Source organism: Pholcus phalangioides, unplaced genomic scaffold (assembly GCF_987345545.1).
Source record: "Pholcus phalangioides strain wild (caught in Gottingen) unplaced genomic scaffold, Ppha-v1.0 ptg000014l_1, whole genome shotgun sequence".
NCBI lineage: Eukaryota > Metazoa > Arthropoda > Arachnida > Araneae > Pholcidae > Pholcus > Pholcus phalangioides.
The window spans coordinates 20,652,316-20,665,460 of record NW_028301607.1 but is presented as its reverse complement, the minus strand read 5'-3'; the positions used below and the strand labels follow the sequence as shown (position 1 = coordinate 20,665,460).

At 39.6% G+C, this 13,145-nt stretch overlaps 1 protein-coding gene across 2 annotated transcripts in view; it reads left to right on the top strand.

The window, feature by feature from the left end:
* Nucleotides 1-13,145, top strand: part of LOC149078250 (immunomodulatory peroxidase-like) — a 211,599-nt gene that overhangs the window by 183,908 nt on the left and 14,546 nt on the right. For both annotated transcript variants that reach the window (XM_089241863.1, XM_089241864.1), the window contains 2 exons: nucleotides 10,882-11,051; nucleotides 12,366-12,468. In XM_089241863.1, coding sequence (XP_089097989.1) covers nucleotides 10,882-11,051; nucleotides 12,366-12,468 — 273 coding nt within the window. The remainder of the gene's footprint in view (nucleotides 1-10,881; nucleotides 11,052-12,365; nucleotides 12,469-13,145) is intronic.

Here is a 13,145-nt window from a genome sequence, read left to right as displayed (position 1 = left end):
TCGTCATCAAGTTCAAATTGACAATATGCATCCTTTAGATCCAAAACTTTTAAAATCCACTTAAAAAACTTTTGACCTCCCGCCAACTGAGAAAATATATTTTCAATATTCGAAAGTGGGTACTGTTCTAACTCAGTGGCAGAATTGACTGTAAGCTTGAAATCGCCGCTAAGTCGTACAGCACCATTAGTCTTAAGGACTGGAAGCACCGGCGTAGCCTATTCAGAAATTTTAATAGGCTCAATAATGCCCTCACGTAACAGTCTAATTCATCATCAACCTTAGCACGGATCGCTATCAGCACCACAAGAGGTTTGAAAAATTTAGAAACTGCATTCGGTTTCAAAACCAAGTTCACTTTCACAGCCCGCATAGCACAGACACCAGGAGAAAACATATGGTCAAATTTTCGCAATATTGATTGCAAAGTAAGAGGTTGATTAGAAACTTTATTTACCTCTTGTTGTTGAACAAATATGTCCATCAGATTCAAAGCATAAATCCAATTTCGACCGGCCAAGTTGACATTTTCATTTCTCGAAACTAACAGTGGAAGTTTCGCCGATGTATTTCCAAACATTCACATCAATTTTTCCCAAAATTGAAATTTCATGGTTAGTACATGATCTCAAAACCACGTTTGTGTCTTGCAAACGAGGGAGCATCGTTATGAAACGCTCAAAGGAAGATTGTGACATGAGAGCATAAGGTGCTACCGTATCAACTTCCATTTCAAGGTCGCATTGTTCAACTCGAAGAATCGCGCTGGGGGCGGAGCTTGTGGTTATCCCAAATCAGCAGCGTTAAAGTTTGAGAGTTTGAATAAACTATATGTTTGATTTGAAACTAGCAACACCGAATCATTTTTATTTTTCGAATCAAACCTTTTAACTCTCGACTTGGCATTTGATTTGTGACGATTGACGTATTCGGGCAAGATGTCCGATTTTTGAACACGCAAAACAAATAGTTTTTATATGCGGACACGAAGATGAAAAATGTTTATTGGATCCGCACCGCATACAGCAATTTTTACGGAAGTTATTTTAAGTTGTATATTTACTAGAATTAACCGGCTGTCGTTCCCGTAATTCTCGATCTCTTGATCGCACTAAGTTAACGCCTGGAGAAGCAGTAGAATTTTTAACGTCACCAACACTGCGCGTAGCTGAATTCATGGCGACAGCTATTTCGAAAGCACGTTGTAAAGTTAGATTTAGTTCAGCGACTAACTTCATAGTTATTTCCTCGCATTCAATTCCACAAACTATTCGATCGCGTAACATACGATCCAAGAAATTGCCAAAATTGCAATATTTCGACATGCGACGCAATTCCGCGATGAAAGTTTGTACCGATTCCCCCGGCAAACGATTTCTCCTGAAAAATTTCAGAGTCTCAACAGTCTCTGAAGGGGTCGGTTCAAAATGTGTCGTTAGAAGCTGAACCAACTGCGCGAAAGTTTTTGGGTAACGCAGGAGAGAGCAAATCGCATAGCATACTGTAAGTTTCTGAGCCTACTACCGTCAAAAATAGGGCTCTCTCTCGAAGTGGATCCACAGTTTCATTTGCAATGAAATATTACTTCTTCGACCGAGTCGTTATACTCAGTATTGTAATTTAGTTTCGATTTGAACTGTAAGGCCTTCGTCGGGATCCAACGACTATTTCTTAACTCCATTTGTGTTACATGTCGTCTGTATGCTATCGCCTTTTAGCATACTGAGCTGTAGAGGAAAGTGATCCGATTCTATCTAGTCTAGAGCTTTGAAGTTGGCAATTTTGTTACGGACAAATTCTTCACGAAGTCGACAACGCCATATTCATTCCCAGACGAATATGTCACTCCTCCTTCTCTATCCCCATGAAAATTTCCGCTACAGAGTATCCAATTATTTCGTAAGCAACTATTAATTAAAAAGCATTCTACCTCGCTTATTAATTTTTTTCATCTAGGCACCTCCTGATACCTGGTTGTCTCACGGTAGTAGACCAAGATATCTGAGACCCGCATCTTGCATTTAATTCTCCCCCCACCAAAAGATCAGCTCCCGATAAAGATATCTTCACAAAAAAAACCATTATATCTGAAAAGTGGTTGCCATTACTGCTATATGGTGGAATATATGAGCGGGTCCGTTCCGCTCATAATTATTCGTAATTATTTGAATATAAAGGTAATTAGTTAAAATTGTTCATTTATTTAAATGGTTAATTGTTTAAAGATGAATTAATTAATTGGAAAGTGACTAGGTGACTGGGTAACAGGTGTGGTACTAATTGAGGCTTGACTTCGGGTAGTTGTAAAGAACACGTGCACGGCGGCCACGAGTGATAAAAGATTATGTAAGAAAAGAAGAACGTGCTTTAGGCCAACTGCCGATGAAGCACAATTCATCTGGCAAGGTATGAAGCTACGAAATAAGAATGTAAGATGGAAAATACATGAATAGTGGATGTCAATGTGAGAGGGAAAATACCTGAATAGTGGATGTCAATAGATTCGGGACCTTCACTGAAAAGAAGATGCAATTTGAACGCAACTTGAAAATAGAGAGGGTATTGAAGAATGAGGATATTAGAAAGAGATCGAATCGTCATGTATAGGTTACCCTTAAGCAAACGGTCGGTACGACTTTCACACGGGTGTATAACCGTCACCTGGCATGCTCAAGGCTTGGTGACAGGAGAAAGGTGTTTTTCTAAAATACGTGAATAGGAGCTGTTACGGAATGAGATTCGATTCCTGAGGCGTAGGTGTGGAGAAGTTAGGGAGAGCGAGAATAATGAAATGGCGAAATTAATGAATAGGAAGGATATTGCTCGCTTTTAGAAATGGATGTAAGAGAGGAAATATAAATACAAAGCGGCATCGCCAATTAGAGCTCTTGTGCTCTGCTTGTAACATGGGGGGGAGGGGGGTCGCTTTAGGTATTGATATGAAGGTGACCGGTGCACGTAGGCATTCTGATTATTTAGGAACGGGCGAATTTTATTAGGGATGAATAGCACCGATCTTCTCCGGAATGGTCACGCGAAAGTCTAGTCAAATTGCCCTTGCTTGAGGCCGCAAATTAAAATGTAGCACGGAAAGAAAAATTGCAAGACGGAGCGAATCCTGGGTTCTAAGGAGGAGCCGAAGAGGATGTAAAATCAGGAGGCTGATGATGAAAAGATATAGTAGGAGATATAGTAAGAGAGAGATAGAGAGTAGGACGGAGATCGAAAGGCAAAGATAGTAAGAGGGAGTCAGACTCTAGATATAGTGGAGAGTCGCGGAATATAAAAAAAGGATATAGTGCCGCCCTAGAGAAAGTGCCGTGCGGAAAAACAGCAGCAGCTAAGATGGCAAGGCGATCACACACGAGGACTGGGGTGAGTACACCACTCTATCGTTCCCTCAACCCGTAATGTCCAGTTAGGTAATTGTTGAATTCGTATATAGTGATAACGTCTCAGATACAGTACAGGTTAATTGCATTGGTGCTGATCGCATAAAGCAGTAATTGTTAAGGAGATACATTATAGTCTATATTGATGTCTGTTGTGTTAAACTTCTCTATTAAATAATTTTTAAACTTCTAACTTGCCTCCGTGCGTTTAATAACTAGGTTACAAATACAAATACAACGCCACAACAGGCAAATTGCCCAACGAGGTGGCTGACTTAAGAACATCATGGATCCCCGAGCCATTTTTTGGAGGCCCTACCTACTACTGCTACACCCCAAATGCACCCACCCACGGAGCCCCCCAACGAACCCGTACATGCGGGAATGTGCGTGTACGTGTAGTGCAACCTGACGTAAAGTTTGTTTCTGTGTAATGTTTGTTATGTGTAGTGCTGCCATCTGCCACCAGTTTTTTTTCTAACTATGAGTGAAGTATTATGATTGAATGATTTATCGTTGTAGGACTGTTGCTCTCTGTGGCGAGACTTTTTAACAGGGAGATCGGCTCGCATTTGCGCCTTGAAGTTGGGAACCACAGAAAACCAACTTCAGCCGACCACCACTTATGGGGTTCGAACCCGGATCCTCGCATCGCGAGTCCGTCACTGTATGTTAATTTGTTTTTATTTGTCTACTAGCTGATACCCGGTGACGTTGCCCACCCCGTAAAAAATTTATATACGTATAGCTTATTAATTATTTCTTAATCAAAAAAATTTCTGCATCAAGTATGAAAGAATTACTTTTATTTTTAAATATTTAAATTAAAAACTTCAGGCAATCGCTTGTGGATAATACACGATATGTTTTGTTTTTCCATCTGGTGTGTAGATGTACAAATTTTTGGGATTTCCAACACGCGAACAGGCGACGAAAAGCTGTCCGTGAGAAATTCAGGGCTCAAGTAGGTTGATACCTGCCACTGCTAAAGACTGGCCTCGCGCTTTGTTGATTGTCATGGCAAAAACTAAACGAATCGGGAACTGTAATCGCTTGAAAGTGAATGGCATTTCTTCGGTGATAATTGGGATACGTGGAATGAACACTTCTTTTTCTTTGTCACATCCAGTCAGAATCGTTGCTTCAATGATGCAATAGTGCAATTTCTTCACGCAGAGTATGATGTCATTGCAGAGTATCGGTGTCGACAAATTTCTTAAAAGCATTATAGGTGCTCCGACTTAGAGGGTCAAATTGTGTGGTGGCCCACCCGGAATATCCAAAGGAGTTCAAAAATTCTGCAGGATACAGAACTAAATGTCTGTGACAGTGTCAACCGATTTGTAAGATGTGGAGTCTCCTGGAATAATTTTTAGGATTTTTTCGTTGATCTTGTTCACATTGTCATTTTTCGGTGCCAGAATCACTCTCAGAAAGCCACTCATGGTTTTGGTCATTCTGCTGAATGCTTGGGAAGACTTTGTCTGCAAGTTCTTGAACTGAGTTTAACAACTGGCACAATCCATTTGGGAACGTAATCGGTCCAGTGCTTGGGTCTACTGGTTGGTCAACTGATGTGAAAATGATAGCAGTGCTGAGTCATTTTGCAGTTGAACTCGCATGTTGGTGGATAATGATAATTTTTTAACTTCGTGCCAGAGTGTTGATGATTTGAGGCAAGCATTGAGTTCATCAGCTGACGTTGAACATTTTTATTCCCAGTTTTGTCAGCGTAGTTATTGTTCTCTGTTGTTAGTGACGTCATACGTCCAGCTTGTGCAGCGAATATTATTCAAACGCCTTTTTAAGCATTTTTTAAATTGAAACTATACTTATACGATGGGCGGGTGATGAGATAAAGGCCGCATTAGCACTTAGTGGACACCCTGTATATAGGCTAGCTGAAATACCCGGCGCTTCCCGGGTTTTCTTCAATTACTGGGTGGATTGGAAAAGTGACAAACCATTATAATGGCAGAATTAAAGATTTGACAAACCATTGTAAAGGCATATATACACGTCTGAAACGCATTGTTGGTTAACCGATTCTTCGATTTCAGGAAAAACTGAAGAGAAATGTCCACAGAAATGTACAAGGAAAAACTGAAATTGATTACTGTATGCTATGAGTGCGCAAACCTTCCTGCTTGCGGACCAAATTTTCACCCAGGATTGCTCCCGCAGCCTAAGAGCTCAATTATTTTTTCAAAGGCCAAATATAATGAAAAAGCACCGATGACATAATTATAATATTGATTTGACTGGCGAAGGGGCATTTGCACATAATTATCATTAATTCATACATATATAACGGTAAATGCGATAAATCCGGTGATTATGAATAATCTCATATTGGTAAATATGATAAATCGTTAATGAATTGCTTAAATTTACCGGACATTTTGTTCAAATTTCCGTCTAGCCATAATACCCGGCGCTTCCCGGGTTTTCTTCAATTACTGGGAGGATTGGAAAAGTGACAAACCGTTATAAAGGAATAAACTGTTATAATAACAGAATTAAAGGTGTGACAAACCATTGTAAAGGCATATATACACGTCTGAAACGCATTGTTGGAAACCACGATAACCAAAGTAATTGTTGAGGCCCCAATACCATTGTTGCCCGACAGTTTTTCGCCCATTTCGGGCATTTGCCCAGCTCTGACGAACTTTTAAAGTAGCCTACGGTTCAATCCCGGACCTGTTTGGTATATATGCAAAATCTGGCGACGATCGGTCTAAAACTGTAGATTTGTATAAAGAGCATACATACATACTTTCACATTTATATATAAGACTAGCTGATACCCGGCGACGTTGCCCGCCCCGTAAAAAATTTATATATGTATAGCTTATTAATTATTTCTTACTCGAAAATCTAATTAAAATCTTCAGGCAATCGCTTGTGGATACACAATATTTTTGTTTGTCCATCTGGTGTGTAGATGTACAAATTTTTGCTATTACCAACACGTGAACAGGTGACGAAAAGGTGTCCGTGTGAAAAAGAGGGCTCAAGTAAGTTGATACCTGCCACTGCTAACGACTGGCCTTGCGCTTTGTTGATTGTCATGGCAAAAGCTAAACGAATCGGGAACTGTGATCGCTTGAAAGTGAATGGCATTTCTTCAGTGATAATTGGGATACGTGGAACGAAGACGTCTTCTCTCCTTTGGCACATCCAGTTAGAATCGTCGCTTCAATGATGCAATTGTGCAATTTCTTCACGCAGAGTCTGGTGCCATTGCAGAGTCTCGGTGTGTCCAAATTTCTTAAAAGCATTATAGGTGCTCCGACTTTGAGGGTCAAATTGTGTGGTGGCACACCCGGAATATCCAAAGGAGTTCAGAAATTCTGCAGGATACAGAACTAAATGTCTGTGCCGTGTCTGTGACAGTGTCAACCGATTTGTAAGATGTGGAGTCTCCTGGAATAATTTTTAGGATTTTTTCGTTGATCTTGTTCACACTGTCATTTTTCGGTGCCAGAATCGCTCTCAGAAAGCCACTCATGGTTTTGGTCATTTTGTTGAATGTTTTGGAATACTTTGTCTGCAAGTTCTTGAACTGAGTTTAACAACTGGCAAAATCCATTTGGGAACGTAATCGGTCCAGCGCTTGGGTCTACTGGTTGGTCAACTGATGTGAAAATGATAGCAGTGCTGAGTCATTTTGCAGTTGAACTCGCATGTTGGTGGATAATGATAATTTTTTAACTTCGTGCCAGAGTGTTGATGATTTGAGGCAAGAATTGAGTTCATCAGCTGGCGTTGAACATTTTTATTCTGAGTTTTGTCGTCGTAGTTGTTGTTCTCTGTTGTTAGTGACGTCATATGTCCAGCTTGTGCAGCGAATATTATTCAAATGCCTTTTTAAGAATTTTTTAAATTGAAATTATACTTATACAATGGGCGGTTGATGAGATAAAGGCCGCATTATCACTTACAGGATTACAGGACAACCTCTATATAGGCTAGCAGAAATACCCGGCGCTTCCCGGGTTTTCTGCAATTAAATTGGAAAAGTGAAACCGTTATAAAAGAATAAACTGTTATAATAACAACTGATTGCTGATACCCGGCGACGTTGCCCGCCCCGTAAAAAAATTATATATGTATACCTTAATAATTATTTAACGACTGGCAGCTGGAGTTGAACATTTTTATTCTCAGTTTTGTCACCGTAGTTGTTGTTCTCTGCTATTAGTGACGTCCCATGTCCAGCGAATATTATTCAAACGCCTTTAAGCATTTTCTAAATTGAAACTATACCTACACTATGGGCGGTTGATGAGATAAAGGCCACATTAGCACTTTCACGATACCCTGTATATAGGCTAGCAGAAATACCCGGCGCTCTTCCCGGGTTTTCTTCAATTACTGGGAGGATTGGAAAAGTGACAAACCGGAGCATACATACGTACATACTTTCACATTTATATATAAGATAACACAACGCAATATATTTAAACATGTTGATCGAATCAATAATTGATTAAATACTGGATAATGGCTTGGATGAGCTGCTGACGGATCATTCTTGTGTTGAAGCAATAGTCCTCTGTGATTGATATTTTTTGCTTGTTGTCATCTCTACTTGCCAATGCTTCATTTTTTCTTAGATCGCGAAAAGCTCGTGAGATGCTGTTTCTGTCCTCTCGATATACCAGCTTTACGATCAATGGTTCACTGTTTTGGTTGCTTCTTTGAAGTGGGTGGGCAGTGTCAATTAGAATCGAATCGGCGTTGTTTATGTTTAGGCTTTTATCGATTTATTCCCTAAAAACCGAGATGCATGCATCAGAGGAGCTAGTTGAGTGTATTTTCAGTCCGTGTACAATTAGATTGTTTTTGCGAGAACAGTTTTAGGCAGCATCAAGGCGACTATTGAGAGAGTTGATGGGAGATTTCAAGGCGGCGTTTTCCGCTTTCAGAGTTTTTCTGTATTCCATAGTGACAGTCATTTTTTCATCCATTTCTATTAACCGTGATTCGAATTTATCAACCTTGCAGCTGAGCTCATTAATTGCGGATCCGTTTGCATAATCAGTAATTTTAATTCAAGCAGCAGTTGTGATGTTTTAGCTGCATCCTCAAATCGGTAACTTGCGCCCTCAGAACTCGGCGGGGTTTGGGAAATCGCCTTTAGCTGTTTACTCTGCATATCAGATTCGGACGGTGATCTGACCAAGTTTTTACGAGGCTGGAAAATATTGGCTAGCGTTGCTTCATCTCCATTTTCCGTTTCGTTCTTGCCTTTGTTTGTTGCGCCGTATGCGGACGAGGACCTGGTTTCGGCTCGATACCCGCTAAGAGTAGCAACAGTTTAAACATCCACGAGTATGAGGCGTTTCTTGCACTCAGCATTATCACCTGCCCCTAGCATATATTGGGAATTTACGTAAATTCATCCATGAAACACATCGAGTCACATGTTCCGTGACCAGCAGTTCATAAGTGCACGATGTGTTACATCCAACCATACACATCCCAAGTGCATCATTGCCAAAACAATCAGCTTCACGTGAAATAATTACTAAACACTCATTACACTGCACATACGTGAGGAATACCAGAAGGAAATAAGCGCATAACATTTACCCGCGAAGTAGGCCTACGGGGCTCCAAAAAACGTGTCTAGCCATGACAAGATCGGTGTTGCTAACACACAGCACACAAATATATAACTTTTTCCCATGCATATTTCAAATATGTTACGTGGGCGTACGGGTGGGGATAAAGAGCAAATGGAAACGGGGAGGGGTAAAAACTGCTATTGTACGAAAAATATAATTTTTGGGATATCCTCGATAAATGAGGGATCTTTAAAAATTAAAGTTCGATCAGGAAAGGATATGAAGAGGAGATATTTACGTAGAAATGGGAGTATGTCTTTGAAGAGCAAAAAAAAAGTGCATTTTTAAGCAGGTGGTAAAGACCATCATGGCTATTTAATTGATTGTAAAATTTTGACTAGGTTTATCCGGATTGTATCACAAATTACATAATTATATACTAATCAACGTTGAACGATACTTTATGAATTTGTGAAGCCTCGTCGTTGAGAAAGCTGAACATGTATACTTTCAAATTAATTACTCAAAGTCCGAAAAAATAAATATTTCAGATATATTGACTGAAGCTACGTACCCTTTTGTTGTCCGTCGTCAGATGATTATCGAAGTTCTCGGCTCCTTTCACTTTAAACGAAATTTCTCCTGCTAATATGTTACAACAAATCAAAAAGCAGTAACAATAAATAAATAGTAAAATAAATATTAAAAACTTGAAGAATTCAAATAAAACATGACGATAAATGCACGGGGTGTAGAAACATCCAAAACAGCCACTCTAAGGACCCGGATTGTGACGTCACAACATCGGCGGAGTGATACATTAGGGCTTGAACTTCTAGGAGGCTTTAGCAGTACTCTCTTTGCATTGTTTTTGAACACGATAAGGCACGAACATGTCCACAAACTTGACTTTGTGACCGGACCGCGTCTTTCGAATGCCCTTCACTTGCGGGTCTCTTCTGGTGAGTCTCTGGTGCGTATTTCTTGTTTTGGTGGTGGTGGGTCTTCAGCATCTTGAGGCATGAAAGTGGATTTGATTCGATCGATGCGCATGCAGTACGGGGCTTTTTCTTCTTTAATATCTTGAAGGCATCTTTCTTCCGCTGTAGCACCGGTGATTTCAGGAGAGCTCTCACTCGGTCAATCCGCAAGAACACATGAGAGCATTTTGCGAGGTCCTTGTAGATGAAGATATCTGTAGAACCGTGAGATGACGTCGGCTTTAGTCGGAAATTCTGAAACATTCGCCTCGAAACCTTTCCACGTAGGACTTCAGATCTCTCAGTTGCGTTGAAGTCTCGAGGAATTCACCCGAAAGTCAAATGGTTGAGCCATACACCAGTTCGGCTGGACTCACCAGTGTGGTCATGTCCACTGTTGGATACGCCTCAGGCCAATGAGTTGATCGATCTATGACTGTTAAGCAAAATTGCCTTCGGATTCGGGCAAAGAGCCAACCAAGTCACAGTGTAGGTGTTGGAACCGTGATGTTGAACCGCAAAACCACATGCTGTGGCAGTAGGTGTTGATGCTTTTCCTCAATGCAGAATAACTGGACACCTTAAAATGTAATCATGAGAGCAATGCATCACTGATAAGAGAAAGTGTTTGGTCAAGTGTATTATATAACAATAATCCCGTAAATACAAGCAGTAGAATTGCGTTGGAATATAAACTAGGAGAAAGTGTAAAGTTGTGATATTGAATAAGTTAATGACGAATTTAAAATGGCTAAAAATATTACAGTAGATTCTTTATTTCGTAGAACGTGTTCAAATTAAGCTGTTTATTACAACTCTTAAAAAGATATATCCTTGGAAAAGATCAGCGATATCAATAATTATAGTTTTTTAATATTTGTTTCATTTCATCTCAGTCTCTCATCATCATTTCTTTGAATTTTTTTTCCCTAGATCAGTGCACGACATAGATATATTTACCGGAGGAACATCCGAGAGTGTTGTTCCTGATGGAATAGTTGGTCCCACTTTCGCTTGCATTATAGGAATACAGTTCTATCACCTCAAGTATGGAGACCGGTATTATTTTGAACATCATGGTGAAACAGGTTCTTTCACTCATGGTAAGTTCATTTTCTTATATTTTAGCCAAATCTTTACATAGAGGGCAATAATCAGATCCGGGGAGTACGCAGGATCGACCTTTGGAGGTGGCACAAGCATTTTCTTTCTGAGAAATTTTCAGTTACCACCCTTCAAAAACATTTAAATTAGCAGAAATTGGTCAATTTCGCACTTAAAGGGCATTTTCTTTCGATATTTCATTCTTTTAACCGAAAAATTAATTTTTTCTTCTAATTTTTGGTTGGCTTGGGAGGGAAGGCACGGGCCCCCTGAGCCCCCAATGTACACCTCTGATTGTACCTTCAATATTTGAAATTCACGAATAATATGAACAGGAAAAATAAAACTGCCGAGTTGTTTACTTCCGAATATGAAAACAAATGGCTGCATTCCATGAGCACACAACAGGTGTGGCGACCGCGACCTCTAGTAGAACCTTTACCTCTCGTAGACGATGCATGCGACGTCACACAACGCATTTTCACTTTGCGAATGATTGTAACGTAGCAACGCAAGCCGAGATATAAAATCCTATGTCTCTTCATCATAGGGCAAGAAACCATGCGCATGTGAGGTCACATATTTTTTTATACGTCCGTGTAAAATAAATTACATTTGTTTATTAAAACCTTCTCATTGTCATTCATCGCCTATAATGGTGCCCAACACTCGATCCCTACACAGGCATTCCTCAGAAACAAACTTCACGTTGGGTACACGGCATATTTCGACACGTACCAATTCGTTAGATCAATGATATTCAACTGCATGTGTGAACCGTAAAAGTCTGTTGATGTACGGACACGTTCCAGTAGGCTTTAGCTTAGTATATTTAGTTCAGTATTTCTCAAAAATTCTAAACAAAAAATTATTCAAGGAAACATTTATTTTCTGGATATTATCCTGAGGTGAAGTCGGAAAGAAAAGTCATCTTGTCTCCGCCGGGACTCGAACCCAGGCCCTCTTGCATACCGGGAAAACATGCTACCATCTACACCACTGGAGACACGACCTTGCCTTCCTTATTCACCCTCTCCTCTTCAAAATATGGAAGACGGATGGCAGCACCAGCAAGGACACGAAACAAGCACAACTCTGACAACATAAATACGTAAGAAGCCACACACACATTCCAACATATACCGATCCGTTAGGAATTTCTCAATGGAATGTAGACGAGGTGCATATATATATGGTTTTAGTAATGTAAATTCAATTCATTTATGGTGAATTTATTGTTTCTCTCAAATTTTCTATTCAAAGTATTCATTATTCTCATTACTTACCGATACAAATTACTGGTTATTTTCCAGAGCAACTAGAATCCATTAAGAAGACTACGCTTGCAAAGATAATTTGTGAAAATACCTACATAAGTGAAGTGCAAAAATATGTGTTCAGATTTCCATCAACGTCGTAAGTATCAAATTTTGAATAATAATTCTTGATGTATGACTTTTTGATTCAAAATCTCATCATTTCTCATCTGCCGCCTTGCAGTTGAGTGGTTGTGGTGGGGGACTAAACTTTGACTGTGCATGCTTGGCTTCAAATCCCGGTTTGAGCGCGTGAATTTTTACTAAGAAATTCCTTGTACGGATCTTTCGAAAATAGGAAAGGACCACAACCTATTAATTAAAAATTTTTGAATGCCAACCATTTATAACAAGCGTAGTTATATATTGGTAACTCTCTATAATATATTGATATATGCTATAAAATATTTTTATTCGTTTTTCATTCACCTGTTCGCCAGATGTAAACGTATATAGGAAGCTATTAAGAATTAAGGTTGCCTGTGTGCTTGACGCAATTTAATATGCTGAACATAATTGTCAAATCTTGGAATTTCTTCACTTGGATCTTTGTTGTTTTTATGAAAATCGAATATTTAGTTTATGGTCACCGATTTCAAGACTACTTTCGATCTTCATACTGTTACTTGTTTCCTCAGAAATTGCACCCAAATGGTACTGGAAGTGATGGAGGAAGCTGTTAGTATGGCCGCGATTATACACTGTAAAAGTCTGATGAAACATCTTTTTTTTTACAATCGAATGTAACCGATACGACTATTGGTTGCATTTTGAAGT